We start from the raw sequence: 16201 nt of genomic DNA, 5'->3' as shown, positions 1-16201 counted from the left end.
TTAGTAGAGACAGGATTTCACTATGCTGTCCAGCCTGGTCTTGAACTCCTACCTCAGGTGATCTGCCCACCTTGGCTCACTCCCAAAATGCTGGGATTACAGGAGTGAGCCACCACACTCAGCTTGGTATTGAATTGATTCTAACCAACAATGGCTACATAGTGTAAAGTCTTAATGAAAATCAAAATTCTAGTTCTTTAGTTCTATGTTTCTAAAAATCGCTTTAAAGTGCTTGATGAATAAAATAAAGAGCAATATTATCTTGCATTCATACAGTATTTATGGCTTCTCCGCATTTACTGTCTTGCCTTATTTGCAGTACAGTCTATAAAGTTGGGTAGCAGGGGTTGTTACTTTCTATTCAGCAGGAACGAAAAGAGGCTCAGAGAGGTCATCTCACTTGCCAACAGCACAACTGCTGTGATGATACTCAAAGATTCAGAAGCGAAAGTGAGTTCATCTTACTACCAGTATTACTCCCCACCCCAATCCTCTGTACTCAGCTGACAGCAAGATCAATTCCTCCAGATTTAGATTCTAGAGCAACCATAATGCCTTCTCTCAGCAGAAACTTACTGGTCGGGACTGGATTTCTTTGGCGTAGAGAGGTTGTAAGAATTCGGAGTCTCCTTCCAGCTTTAGACCTTTTTCTGTGATCCTCAAGTTTCCCATTCCATCCTGAAATAGAACACAGAGATCACAAGGAAGACATGATCAGCCAAAATTTCAAAATACCTCAGGCTGTCAAAAATGGAATGTTACTGCCTTCTTTTTTTTTGAAGGTGTGGAATGAGGGTGGGTAGCCGAAGAACATGTAAAATACTGGGAGGTATTTTCAGTGCAGTTACGCATATTACCTTTTTTACTCATTCTAAGAAAATTCTATTCCAAGCAATTTGTAATACCCCCTAGTCATCCACATACACAGATGGGGGAGGCTGTTTTTGCTAGGCAGCACAGAAAGAATGGAGGGAAAAGGTAAGTAGGAGGAGAGAAAAGGATGATTCTCCAGGAAAAGTGAAAGATCCTATTTCCAAAGCTCTACAGAGATTTCAAGCTGGCAGTCTGTTGATTAAATCCAGACTTTGGACATGTGTGTTTGAGTCACAAAATATTTAAAGAGTCAAGTTAGTTGCTAATATTAAAAAAAACACAAAGTCAAGTTAGTTGCTCATATTTTGTAATGGAAATAGTATATGCAAAAGTAGAAAGAACAGATTGCAAACACATATGTACCTATCACTCATCTTCAACAATTATCAATTTATGGCTATTGTTATCCATTACAGCAACCTACACTCCTCTTCTCTTTCTAAATGTAATCACAATCCCATTATCACACACATACTCCAGAAGTGATAATCATTCCTTAATATCAAACACCCACTGTCAATGTTCAAATTTCACTAATATGTTTTCCTTCCTATAATTTGCTGATTTGAATTAAGTTTGTTATAGCAATTGTTTGCTACATAAAATAATAGGCCACTTCCTAAAATTACCAGTCAGTTTTTCTCTCATACATCCACACACATATAAATATATACACATATACTTTATTTGATAAATGTCATTTTAAAAAGAGAATTTCCCAGAGTTTATGTTTTGCTGAGCTTTCCCCTAATATCACAGAATGTGTTCCTCTGTTCATTATATTTCCTCCAACTACTTACATCGAGAGGCTTCATCAGATTCAGGTGAAATTTTCTAGAAAGAATATATCCTATGAAATGGGGTATATTAGTTTTCTATCGTTACAGTAACAAATAACACAACTAACTAAATGGTTTAAAACATCACCAATTTAGTATCTTACATTTCTGTGTGTTAGAAGTCTGACGAGGACACAATGGGCTAAAACCAAGGTGTCAGAAAGGCTATGTCCTCTTCTGGAGGCTCTAAAGGGAGAATCCATTTCCTTCCTCTTTTTGGCACCTGGGCTTATGGCCCCACTTCCATCTTCAAAGTCAGCAGTGGCTAAGTTTTTCTCACATAAAATCACTCTGACACTGAATCTTCCGCATCCCTTTTCCATTTTCAAGGACCCTTGTGATTTCATTGGGTATATCTGGATAACCCAGGATAATCTCCTCATTTTAGGATCACCTGATCAGTAATTGTAATTCTATCTGCAATCTCAGTTCCCCCTTTCCATGTATTGTTGTATATTCATGGGTTCTGAAATTATACATGAACATCTTTGAGGTGGAGTGGGGGGCATTTTTTTTTACTTACTTCATGGGATACTCTTCTATCAGTAGGCACATAACATTTTTTTGCCGTGAGGTTATCCAGTAATTTTTGCCTAGAGGATCCATGATTTCACCAGAGGTTACCAACTGGTTATATCCTAATTATATTAATTTCTTCTTAATTTACTAGTTGGGAATTCTAACCAGAGAAATTTCATCTCATCAACTATTTGTTAACTCTAAATTATAGTTTATAGAGGAATTGACAGAGCTGGATTTTCCCTCCTTTACTGTTGATCTTCAAAACACTGAATTGGTCATCTAACCTCTTCCATCTAGTATCTTCCAAACCAACGAGGTTTTTACCTTTTATTTATTTATTTTATTGCATTTTAGGCTTTGGGGTACATGTACAGAACATGCAAGATAGTTGTATAAGTACACATGTGGCAGTGTGATTTGCTGCCTTCCTGCCCTTCACCCACACCTGGCATTTCTCCCCATGCTATCTCTCCCCAACTCCCCCCTCTGCTGTCCCTCCCCTATTCCCCCCAATAGACCCCAGTGTGTAGTGCTCCCCTGTGTCCATGTGTTCTCATTGTTCATCATCCGCCTATGAATGAGAACATGCGGTATTTCATTTTCTCTTCTTGTGTCAGTTTGTTGAGAATGATGTTCTCCAGATTCATCCAGGTCCCTACAAAGGACACGAACTCATTGTTTTTGATTGCTGCATAATATTCCATGGTGTATATGTGCCACATTTTCCCAATCCAGTCTATCATCAATGGGCATTTGGGTTGGTTCCAGGTCTTTGCTATTGTAAACAGTGCTGTAATGAACATTCGTGTGCATGTGTCCTTATAGTAGAACGATTTATAGTCCTTTGGATATATACCCAGTAATGGGATTGCTGGGTCAAATGGAATTTCTATTTCTAGGCCCTTGAGGAATCGTCACACTGTCTTCCACAATGGTTGAACTAATTTACACTCCCACCGGCAGTGTAAAAGTGCTCCTATTTCTCCACATCCTCTCCAGCATCTGTTGTCTCCAGATTTTTTAATGATCGCCATTCTAACTGGCATGAGATGGTATCTCAATGTAGTTTTGATTTGCATTTCTCTAATGATCAGTGATGATGAGCATTTTTTCATATGTTTGTTGGCCTCATGTATGTCTTCTTTTGTAAAGTGTCTGTTCATATCCTTTGCTCACTTTTGAATGGGCTTGTTTGTTTTTTTTCTTTTAAATCTGTTTTAGTTCTTTGTAAATTCTGGATATCAGCCCTTTGTCAGATGGGTAATCTGCAAAGATTTTTTCCCATTCTGTTGGTTGCGATTCACTCTAATGACAGTTTCTCTTGCCGTGCAGAAGCTGTGGAGTTTGATTAGGTCCCATTTGCCTATTTTGGCTTTTGTTGCCAATGCTTTTGGTATTTTGGTCATAAAGTCCTTGCCTACTCCTATGTCCTGGATAGTTTTGCCTAGATTTTCTTCTAGGGTTTTTATGGTGCCAGGTCTTATGTTTAAGTCTTTAATCCATCTGGAGTTAATTTTAGTGTAAGGTGTCAGGAAGGGGTCCAGTTTCTGCTTTCTGCACATAGCTAGCCAGTTTTCCCAACACCATTTATTAAACAGGGAATCCTTTCCCCATTGCTTGTTTTTGTCAGATTTATCAAAGATTGTATGGGTATTGCCTCCAATGCCTCTTTTCTGTTCCATTGGTCTATATCTCTGTTTTGGTACCAGTACCATGCTCTTTTGATTACTGTAGCCTTGTAGTATAGTTTGAAGTCGGTAGTGTGATGCCTCCTGCTGTGTTCTTTGCTTAGAATTCACTTGGCTATGCGGGCTCTCTTTTGGTTCCATATGAAGTTTAAGGAGGTTTTTCCAGTTCTATGAAGAAGGTCATTGGTAGCTTGATGGAGATAGTGTTGAATCTGTAAATTACTTTGGGCAGTATGTCCATTTTCACAATATTGATTCTTCCTAACCATGAACATGGAATTTTTCTCCATCTGTTTGTGTCGTCTCTTATTTTGTTGAGCAGTGGTTTGTAGTTCTCCTTGAAGAGGTCCTTTATGTTCCTTGTTAGTTGTATTCCTAGGTATTTTATTCTCTTTGTAGCAATTGTGAATGGCAGTTCGTTCTTGATTTGGCTCTCTTTAAGTCTGTTATTGGTGTATAGGGATGCTTGTGCTTTTTGCACATTGATTTTGTATCCTGAAACTTTGCTGAAGTTGCTTATCAGTTTCAGGAGATTTTGGGCTGAGACAATGGGGTCTTCTAGATATACTATCATGTCGTCTGCAAATAGAGACAATTGGTTTCCTCCTTTCCCATTTGAATACTCTTTATTTCTTTTTCTTGCCTGATTGCTCTAGCTAGAGCTTCCAGTACTATATTGAATAGGAGTGGTGAGAGAGGGCATCCTTGTCTAGTGCCAGATTTCAAAGGGAATGCTTCCAGTTTCTGCCCATTCAGTATGATATTGGCTGTTGGTTTATTGTAAATAGCTTTTATTGTTTTGAGATACGTTCCATCAATACCGAGTTTATCGAGGGTTTTTAGCATAAAGGGCTGTTAAATTTTGTCAAAGGCCTTCTCTGCGTCAATTGAGATAATCATGTGGTTTTTGTTTTTGGTTCTGTTTATGTGGTGAATTTTGTTTATAGACTTGCGTATGTTGAACCAGCCTTGCATCCCCGGGATGAATCCTACTTGATCATGGTTGATAAGCTTTTTGATGTTCTGTTGCAATCGGCTTGCCAGTATTTTATTGAAGATTTTTGCATCTATGTTCATCATGGATATTGGCCTGAAGTTTTCTTTTCTTGTTGAGTGTCTGCCAGGTTTTGGTATCAGGATGATGTTGGTCTCATAAAATGATTTGGGAAGGATTCCCTCTTTTTAGATTATTTGGAATAGTTTCAGAAGGAATGGTAACAGTTCCTCTTTGTGTGTCTGTAGAATTCGGCTGTGAACCCACCTGGACCTGGGCTTTTTTTTTGTGTGGTAGGCTCTTAATTGCTGCCTCGACTTCTGACCTTGTTATTGGTCTATTCATAGTTTCGACTTCTTCCTGGTTTAGGCTTGGGAGGATGCAATGTCCAGGAATTTATCCATTTCTTCCAGGTTTACTAGTTTATGTGCATAGAGTTGTTTGTAATATTCTCTGGTGATGGTTTGAATTTCTGTGGAATCTGTGGTGATTTCCCCTTTACCGTTTTTTTATTGCATGTATTTGGTTATTCTCACTTTTCTTTTTTATTAATCTGGCTAGTGGTCTATTTTGTTGATCTTTTCAAAAAACCAGCTCTTGGATTTATTGATTTTTTGAAGGGGTTTTCGTGTCTCTATCTCCTTCAATTCTGCTCTGATCTTAGTTATTTCTTGTCTTCTGCTAGGTTTTGAGTTTTTTTGATCTTGCTCCTCTAGCTCTTTCAATTTTGATGATAGGGTGTCCATTTTTGATCTCTCCATTCTTCTCATGTGGGCACTCTTTGCTATGTATTTTCCTCTAGAGAATGCTTTACATGTGTCCCAGAGATTCTGGTATGTTTTGTCTTCATTCTCATTGGTTTCGAAGAACTTCTTTATTTCTGCCTTCATTTCATTGTTTATCCAGTCAACATCCAAGAGCCAGTTGTTCAGTTTCCATGAAGCTGTGCGGTTCTGAATTTGTTTCTGAAATCTGAGTTCTAACTTGATTGTGCTGTGATCTGACAGATTCTTAGGATTTCAGTTCTTCTGCATTTGCTGAGGAGTGATTTACTTCCAATTATGTGGTCAATTTTAGAGTAGGTGTGATGTGGTGCTGAGAAGAATGTATATTCTGTGGATTTGGGGTGGAGAGTTCTGTAAATGTCTATCAGGTTTGCTTGTTCCAGGTCTGAGTTCAAGTCCTGGATATCCTTGTTAATTTTTTGTCTGGTTGATCTGTCTAATATTGACAGTGGAGTGTTAGGGTCTCCCACTATTCTTGTGTGGGAGTGTAAGTCTCTTTGTAAGTCATTAAGAACTTGCCTTATATATCTGGGTGCTTCTGTACTGGGTCCATGTATATTTAGGATCGTTAGCTTTTCTTGTTGTATCAATCCTTTTACCATTACGTAATGTCCTTCTTTGTCTCTTTTGATCTTTGTTGCTTTAAAGTCTATTTTATCAGAGATGAGAATTGTAACTCCTGCTTTTTTTTTTTTTTTTGCTCTGCATTTGCTTGGTAAATCTTCCTCCATCCCTTTATTTTGAGCCTTTGTGTATCCTTGCATGTGAGATGGGTTTCCTGGATACAACACACCAATGGGTTTTGGCTTTTTATCCAATTTGCCAGTCTGTGTCTTTTGATTGGTGCATTTAGCCCATTTACATTTAGGTTTAAAATTATGTGTGAATTTGATACTGCCATTTTGATGCTAGCTGGCTGTTTTGCCCGTTAGTTGTTGTAGATTCTTCATTATGTTGATGTTCTTTAGCATTTAGTGTGATTTTGGAATGGCTGGTACTGGTTGTTCCTTTCTACGTGTAGTGCCTCTTTCAGGAGCTCTTGTAAAGCAGGCCTGGTGGTGAGAAAATCTCTGAGTACTTGCTTGTTTGCAAAGGATTTTGTTTTTCCTTCACTTCTGAAGCTCAGTTTGGCTGGATATGAAATTCTGGGTTGAAAGTTCTTTTCTTTAAGGATGTTGAATATTGGCCCCCACTCTCTTCTGGCTGGCAGGGTTTCTGCCGAGAGATCTGCTGTGAGTCTGATAGGCTTCCCTTTGTGGGTAACCCGACCTTTCTCTCTGGCTGCCCTTAGCATTTTCTCCTTCATTTCAACCCTGGTGAATCTGATGATTATGTGCCTTGGGTTGCTCTTCTTGAGGAATATCTTTGTGGTGTTCTCTGTATTACCTGGAGTTGAATATTGTCCTGCCTTGCTAGGTTGGGGAAGTTTTCCTGGATAATATTCTGAAGAGTATTTTCCAGCTTGGATTCATTCTCTTTTCCATATTCAGGTACACCTATCAAACGTATATTAGGTCTCTTCACATAGTCCCACATTTCTTGGAGACTTTGTTCATTCCTTTTTGCACTTTTTTCTCTAATCTTGACTTCTCGTTTTATTTCATTGAGTTGATCTTCGACTTCTGATATCCTTTCTTCTGCTTGGTCATTTCGGCTGTTGAAACTAACAATGACTATAAACATTTTGATTTATTCTAGCCCAATTATTGTCCCTGTAGTTTTCTAATTTCCCTACTTCAGGCAAGTTTTTTCAAGTTGACTCCTGCATCCTTTTAATATACCCTGGTGGTCTTTGATGACCCTCCTGATTCTGTATGAGATGTTATAGGGTTATCCTACAGCCCTGCCCTAGGACTGCAATCAGCCATTTTTAGTAAGAAGCCCTTGTTCATTTCAGTGGGAAGTGGTATTTAGAAACCAGAACTGGGAGCTTTGGATACTGTTTGTTACTAGGTGAGCTTTTGTTTCTGTGGTCAGAACTGGAAAATTAAGAATTTGTGTGTGTGTGTGTGTGTGTATGTGTGTGTGTTTGTAAAAATAACATAATTTAACATGAAACTTTAATTCAAATTCAGGACTTGAAGATTTCCATCTCATCTCATGGATTTTATAATGTCACTACCTTTCTTTTATACCAAAAATCCCTTTTCTGAATAATACAAATAATTATTCATTTAACTCACAACACACACAGAATAGTTTCAGAACACCAGTGCCACTACTGCACTAACATTATGGTTAATAAAAAACAATTGAAAATGTGTTCATTTTTTAAATCTGTAAAGTATATTCTACTAGGAAAACACAGCCAAACCATGAAATTTCAAAGTCACTTGAAATAACTCCTTTCTGTGGAGTTATGCTGTTACCATGATACTCAGTGAGGTTCAATTGTTTCACTTTTTCCTCTCATTTTTTCATGCCTGCTTTTTAAAGTACAATTTTGTTTTATAGATTTGTAAGCTATGTATGTGACACCAAAGTCAAATCTACAAAATAACAAATGTTCAGAGAAGTCGAATTTCTATTTTTGTCTCTCCACCATTTTTTTCCTCCCAGGAATGTGTGTGTGTGTGTGTGTGTGTGTGTGTGTGTGTATGTGTGGTATGTATATACACATGGTACAAACAAGATTTGTTATTTCTTATGTTTTCCTCTATTTTGTAATAACATATGAAAGACAAAATATATTAATGAAAAATCCACATTTCTACTTTCTCATGAAAAGAGGAATAGCCATGCTGGGTCTGCTCTTACATTGCCAGTGTCCACTGAGGTGAGCAGCAGCTGCCCCTCCCTGAAGACACCATATGGTCTCTAGTTTGCACAGTCTCCACTTAACCTCCTTTACAATGTTATCTATGTAATTTCAGCCTCCTGCGGCTTCTTGTGTCTGGCATCGCCATTGTGCTGTATACCTCAACATGTTCAGTATGGCTGCCACAAGGGGTTGAATGACTAAGTGGAAAATGGGTACTTCTGCCCATCCTGTCTTCATAAATGCACTTCAGCCTGTGGATCAGAACAGTTCCTGCAGCTCAAAATTGTTCCTCCATGGATAGTGTGCCATCTGTATATTTCTATTCCGGCACTCATGGAGACAGCTCTGCCAAGAGAAACCAACTGGGCAATCAAACCCAGTATGAGAGGCAACAGGCTGGGGGACATGGCACATGTCTCACCCCCAGCAGGTGAAACCTGCAACAAAGGGAAAGATGACAGTGCAAATGTCCAAAGGGACCTCCAACCCTCCCAAAATAGACAGATGGATTAGCTCTTCTTTTGAATGATTAGTCATCATTTCTGATAGCTGGAGAGGCAAACCTTCTCACAGAAACACACACTAAACCTGACTTCTGTAAACTGACTGAGCTGCTTCATCTGTCTGCATGCTACATTTTTCCCCAGTGAGGTCAGAAGACATTGATATGTTTATATGCATATGATTACATGCATGATACGATTATAAAACAAACAAGAACTCCTAAATACTCTTAAATAAAAGATTATATTTAGGGTTTTATAGCAAGTCTATTTCAAACAACTCCTTCTTTTCTTATATCTCCTTTTCTTAACATTTATTGATGACTGCCTTACTATACTCTGTGCTTTTCATGATTTACCTCAGTTTCTCTTTTGTTACTGAAAATTACTATGTCACTTCTTGGATTTCATCATAAGGATATAACTGTGTAAATGTGAATGTGTTTAGCTTTAGAGTCGCCATGTCAGTTAATAAGAGAAAACATAAAAACCATCAAGGTTGTATGTTAAAATAATTGAACACACTATAAGGAAATATGGTATAGTTTTTGCAGAGGAATATGTAACATTACAGGCAAATATTCATAATGCTTTATTGATTAAAACAATCAGTTGAAGAAATATATACATATATATCCTGTTTAAAAATAACTGTTATATATGTATGAATATATATATATACACACACACACACACACACACACACACACACATTGATACACATATACACATATACTCATGTAGATATAACAAAAAATTCTCAAGAAAATTTTATTGGGAAAACATTCTAGGGGAAAATATACTCAAATGTTAATATTTAATATCTTTGCACATCTGAGTTATGAGTGCTTTCTACTTTCCTCTTTTTTGTTATCTGTACTTTCTAATTTTTTTTTTAATTGAGACAGAGTTTTTCTGCTCTTGTCTCCCAGGCTGGAGTGCAATGGCATGATCTCAGCTCACTGCAACCTCCACCTTCCAGATTCAAGTGATTCTATTGCCTCAGCCTCCTGAGTAGCTGAGATTATTGGTGCCCACCACCATGCCTGTCTAATTATTGCATTTTAGTGATGGGGTTTCACCATATTGGGTAGGCTGATCTCAAACTTCTGACCTCAGGTGGTCCACCTGCCTCAACCTCCCAAAATGCTGGGATTACAGGCATGAACCACTGCACCTGGCCTGTACGTTCTAATTTTATATAATCTTTTAGAAACATGAATAGTAATTAAAAAATACCTTAAGTAACAAAAAATAAAGCTTTCCTTGGTGATTTATTTTAAAACTCAACATTTATCCAGAATGTACACTATATCTCATGTACTAAGTGCTACATATAAATTATCCCATGTCATCTCTTCAATAATCCTATGAGATAATTATTCTTTTCCTTATTTTACAAGTGAGCAAATTTGTTGGTAAGTAACTTGCTCAAAATCACACAGCTAGTTAATAACAGAAGTAGGAATTTGAATTCAAGTCTTTCCAATTCACACTTTATATTCATAGTCATTAGGATAATAGCTAAGGGTAACCCAATCTTCAATATACACAAAAGAAATATCCTTATAGTTACTGCTGGGTTTCTTATTACTGTCACTTTGATTTTAGCTTATTAGATAACAGCAGTCAGTGATATTAATAGATAGAATCATCTTCAATTCTAAGCCTAACACCATTCATTTTTATGGTAGATACCTTTATTATACCTCCCCAGGGTCTAGGAGATCCTAACTCTAACTCGACATCCACACACCCCCAGAAACATAATCAGAAGAAATCTTCTGCTATTTTTGGAGAGCCCACTGTGTGCATAATCATGTGTTGTGCACCATGACGAGTTACAAAAAGAGAATGCCCCTTTAAATCCTATCCTGCAAGATACTTTATAATAGAGGAGGTACCCCACAAATAAAAAACAGTGAAGGAGGTACAGAAATGACCACAGTTTGAGAAACATAATCTAATCCAACCCAAGTAACTCTTTTGCAAGAAGTAATTTAATCTTTCCTCACTATGTCTCATGGCAGGAAACTCACCCCAAACATGCTAAGTCTCTACCATTTTTCCACTTACAAGATTTCCTATTCTTGCCCATGATCAGTTTCATTTTTCTAGCAGACTTCCCTCTCTAGATCAGCCTAAGGGTATCTGGTGGGAAAGTTCTATTAAATAGTGTGAATTTTTGTTATTGGCCTCTATTTCCAAAATATAATACATAGCTGATTAGACTAGCCAAAAATTAATATATTCCCACATTTATAGAATCTCCTTTATAGCTTTGGAACAATGAGACTGGATTGGAAACCCATCAAAGAACCTTGAGATCAGCTTTACTGAAAAACATTTCACCTTTTACCGCTAAGAAGTTTTGGGTATTATTAAGATTGGATTTTTCAGTCAGTTATGAACCACAATTTCTCTCCCAATAAGATGTAAAATAGGTATTTAGAAGATTGAGAATCAGGCTGGGCACAATGGTTCATACTTGTAATTGCAGCAGTTTGAGAGGCTGAGGCTGGAAGATTGCTGAGGCCAGGAGTTTAAGAGCAACCTGGACAGCATAGCAAGATACCATCTCTACAAAATAAAATAAAAAATTTGCTGGTTGTGGTAGCACATGCCTAAAGTCCCAGCTACTCAGGAGGCTGAGGCAGGAAGATCACTTGAGCCAAGGAATGTGAGCTATGATCATGCCATTGCATTCCAGCCTGGGCACCAGCAAAATCCTATCTCCAAAAAAGTTAGAGAGAGTGAGATAGAGAATGAACGAGTATCATTTTTAATTAGAGTAATTAGAAAAAGTAATAAGACAAAACAGATGATATTTTATTTTCCTTTTATAAATGGTAAAACTAATTTTCTTTAAGGCAAGCATGAAAAGTCTAATAGCCCAATAGGAGGATAGCAAGTCTGGACTAAATAAGTGCTGTCCAGTGATGGTCCTGAAGTCTGTGAGGTACATTTGAGACAGAAGTAGGAGATCAGGCTTCCACTGTAATCCCAGTGCAGACAAGGCTTCTGAACATCCTGTTCATCACAGGATCACCAGTGGCTATTCCCATACTGGGTGTGGTACTCACTTAAAATAGGAGTTTTCAGAAACACAAGAGCAAATCCTATTATTTATCCGGTCTAATTTAGAGTCTCCCTAAGCCCCTCACTACATCCTTCAGAAAAGAAAAAGGCTGGGAGCAGGGGAAGGGGAAGGGAGGCACAAGCAGGTGGGATCTGAGGAACCACCCCCTGGGATGGTCCAAGGACGATGGCATTTGCTCTTCATTCTTTATCTGGTCTAGACTGGTTAGCTGTTTTGAATAGTTTTCTATAAGATGAGTATAAACTAAAGAGAATTCAGAGTAGCAGGGCAATAGTCTGAAAAATTGTTTCTTTCCTCATAACTTGTTTCTTTCTTCATATCTCCCACTCCTGACTCCTTTTGTCACCATTTCAAACAGGTTCTTTAGCTTTGTAATTACTTGGCTTAGAGATTTTGAGAATGAAGCAGCAGCAGCCTAACAGCAGTGGGGTTCCCTGTCTTTTGTAATCTTATTGAATCTCATTGAATGAACTGTGCTAGATATGCTAGGAAAGGAAGGAAGGAAGCAGAAGAGATATTTTCCTATTGGGATGGGTTGGGGGGGTGGTAGACAAAAAATCTGGGCCTCCCACGAAGTCTAGAGACCATTTTCCTGCCAGTGTCCCCAGAAGGGGTTAAGGCTTTAAAAGGAAATGGTTATAGCACTCCAGCCTCACCAAAGTTTTCCTTCTCCAGGAGTGGCAGAGGGATGGCGGAACATCTGGGCCTCCAGGGATCATGTGGGTGGGACCAGAGTTCTCTCAGCCTGGCCAGTGCAGGGCAGTGACCAGTCTTTCCAGAGGCCTTCCCTGGGATACTGGTGCTGGGTAAGATACCAGGATATCTGCAAAATCCTGAGTGAGGTGGACTTCCTGTTGGTTCTTGTGGAATGGGACTGGAAATTGCTATTACGCTGAATTTAAGAAAGGGCTATTTTTCACATTTCACTGGACACTGCTGAAAAGGCATTTCTGATTTGTTCCAGGATCCACCCCATGCCCAAGACTTCTAGAGAAGTGTGCAGACTAAACATTGATGTAAAACACTGGAGCCCATATGTTTATTCAGAAAAAGGCAAACGTTGGTGGTTGTGAGATGAGTAGGTTGCAGCCCTATTGTGCAATTTTTGATATTTTGATATATGTGTAATACAGATTTTCCCACTAATAAAGTCTATTTATGGAAAAAAGTGCTGTTTTTTGCTCCTCTGATTTTCCCCCTGCATCAGCATCAGACGGGTTTTTAATTCTGTCAGCATATTTCCAGGCTTGAAGTAATGCCAAGACCTGTTTTAATAAACAAGTCCAAAGATCATCTCTTGTTGGAGCAGTTTTAATGGCAGGCATTACGTAGTTTGGATCCAAGAGTGAAACAATTATACACAGATTCCAGAAGAATGTAATCTTCATGAAGGGTGGGATTTTTGACTGTTTCACTCACTACTGTAGTTTCAGTTCCTAAAATATGGCTTGGTAAATAGTATATGCTCAGAAAATATCTGTAGAGTGATAGAACTTACTCATTCCAGATAGTTGAATTTTGAAAGGTAATGTGGGGAATTACAAAAATATTAACATCTATACCTGCTCCTACATCAGATTCTGATTTATTAGAGCATGTATTCCCAACCAGGGGCATACAGTCCCCAGTGGATAAAAATTGGTTATGGGGGGTTGGAGGCATAAAAAATGTTTACTCTTTTAATTTATAAAGGATACATATGTTTACATATAAAGTATATACACAGTATATCTTTAATGTCAACATTTCATAGGATAACAAACAGAGAAAAATGTCTAAATATCCTCTGGAGAGAGGGACAGTGAATTTTTTAAAAGTTTAGAAATACTGTATTAGATTATTATAAATTTTGAGACTGCTTTAGCTTTCTTCTCATTATAAATAATGGTCACTCCTACCATTGGAATATTGAAGCATCTTCTTTGTAGCTCCTCAGACATCAACACATAATAGTACAATAACAACAAAAGTAAAGAATAAACTTCTTAATGTAATCTTTAGCACATTCATGACTGCACCTGCTCAATTCTCCATCCTTGTCTCTCACCAATCTCCCTTTACTCTATCACAGAATATCCTCACCATTTTCCCAAACCCCTTCCCTTTTTGAATCTTTGTAAATGTTCCATGTCCTTCCCTTGGCCAGCAATACTCTTCTCAATCCTATGGCAAGGACATAGAAATACCATGCCATGCATTCTCATACACCACTAAAGGGAACATAAAATGGTACAGTCACCATTTTATGGAAAAGGGCCTGCCTGTTAAGAAGTTAAACATAGAGTTACCATATGACACAGCAATTCCACTCTAGGCTCTCTGCCCAAGATAAATGAATACCTATGTCCACAGGAAGACTTATACATAAATGTTCATAGGAACATAATTCATCAGAGCCAGAATGTGGATATCACCTAAATGTCTATTAGTTGATGATTGGATAAAATATTCTCTGTCCATGCAATGGAATACTATTTAGCAATGAATGAAATTCTGGTACATGCTATAACATGAACAAACCTCAAACAATTAAGATAAAGGAAAGAAGACAGACATAAAAGACAACATATTGCATGATCTCATTTACATATTGCCCAGAAAAACAAATCTATAGAGACAGAAAGTAGATTAGTTGTTGTCTAGGGCTGAGAGTGAGAATGAGAGAAGACTATAAATGGGCTCACGGGATTTTACTTAGGTGATGGAAATGCTCTAAAATTAGATTGTAGTGGTAGCTGCGTAATGACAGATTCACTAAAAATCACTCAGTTGTATACTTAAAATGAGTGAATCTTACAGCATACAAATATAGCGCTAACAAGATGGTTTTTTTCTTTATTTTTTTAAGTAACAGAAATATGGCATTCACAGGAAGAATGCAATCCAGTTCAGGAGATATACCATGATGTGCTTTGGAGTTCCCCACATCCATAAAGAGCACTGACTCAGAGATATGTGCTTGAGGGAAGAGGTAGTAGGTTGAAGAGGGTAAAAGATGACTATTATTTGTCCACACTTTGTGTGGGGTTACTAAAAGAACACGCTGGCAATGTTCTGTTTCCATTAAAGTCCCACTTGATGAAGGGTTTCTAGAGTGAAGCAAGCCAGAGCTGAATAAGACACAGGGAATGTGTTGTGATCAAGGCAATTAAATTGTGTGACAGGCTACTAAGGCAGCTACTGGTCTTCTTTTCCAGGGAGCATTATAAATGGTGACTTCATCAGTCCTGCATGATTAACACGACAGTAAGGGAGAGACCCAGAAGACCTCATCAGTGTCTGGGTCACAGGTACTGATCCTTTTTGTCATTTGGCATGTAATCTCAACTTCATTCATATTTTCTTTCTTTCTTCGATCACTGATGTTGATATATAGTTTCCTTTCTCTAGTTACCATAATGTGAAACCTCATATACTGGTTAGATTTGTGTGTGTGTGTGTGTGTGTGTGTGTGTGTAAAAGAGAGGGGGGGGGCCATGCATAAGAGAGCATACAAGACATGTAATCATGAGATTGCCTTGGTGCCTCACTGGATCAAAACTGTAATTTCTAACCTGTTTTATAAAATCTCATAAGGTTTAATGATTTACAGATTCAGGGCCACTTTATTTGAACACATTCCACATTTCATGGTGTCCAATGGTAATGTATGAACAGGAATTCTTTGCTCTGCACTTGTCCTGGGTGTGAGTAAATCAAAGAATGGGGATTAACCCTGCTCCAACACACACACACACAGAGGGAATAATTTTAATTTTCTTTACCACTGAATTGCCTAGTTTCTGCTTTTCCTTTAGAGCTTAGCTATCAGTTTCTTTGGGAAGTCTTCCTTGACTCTCTTTAGAAACTATCTTTCTGTAACAGGAGAAAAGACACACACACACACACACACGCACACACACACACACACACACAGTCTGCAAGAGTGAGAAAGAGAATGAGAGGGAGCATTTTGATATCCTGGCTAAGAACATAAGCTTTGGAACCAGACTGCAAGGTTAGAGTGTTGCCTCAGCCACTTCCTGGTATGCTTTCTAAGGTTCATGCTCTGCATATGAACATTTAGGTAGTCAACATAATTCTAACTTCTAAATTGAGGATGAAATCAGACAATCCATGCTGATCAGTCAAAAGAA

At 38.1% G+C, this 16201-nt stretch overlaps 1 protein-coding gene across 10 annotated transcripts in view; it reads right to left on the bottom strand.

Annotated features, from left to right (window-relative positions):
* The window catches only part of SGCD (sarcoglycan delta), a 1112169-nt gene that overhangs the window by 280642 nt on the left and 815326 nt on the right, over nt 1-16201 (bottom strand). For all 10 annotated transcript variants that reach the window (XM_078363722.1, XM_054251085.2, XM_078363713.1 and 7 more), the window contains one exon: nt 577-678. In XM_078363722.1, coding sequence (XP_078219848.1) covers nt 577-678 — 102 coding nt within the window. The remainder of the gene's footprint in view (nt 1-576; nt 679-16201) is intronic.

The sequence above is a fragment of the Callithrix jacchus genome, chromosome 2 (genome assembly GCF_049354715.1).
Source record: "Callithrix jacchus isolate 240 chromosome 2, calJac240_pri, whole genome shotgun sequence".
In the NCBI taxonomy this organism is placed as follows: domain Eukaryota; kingdom Metazoa; phylum Chordata; class Mammalia; order Primates; family Cebidae; genus Callithrix; species Callithrix jacchus.
Note: the sequence above shows the minus strand (reverse complement) of the source record. Positions and strands in the feature narration are given on the sequence as shown.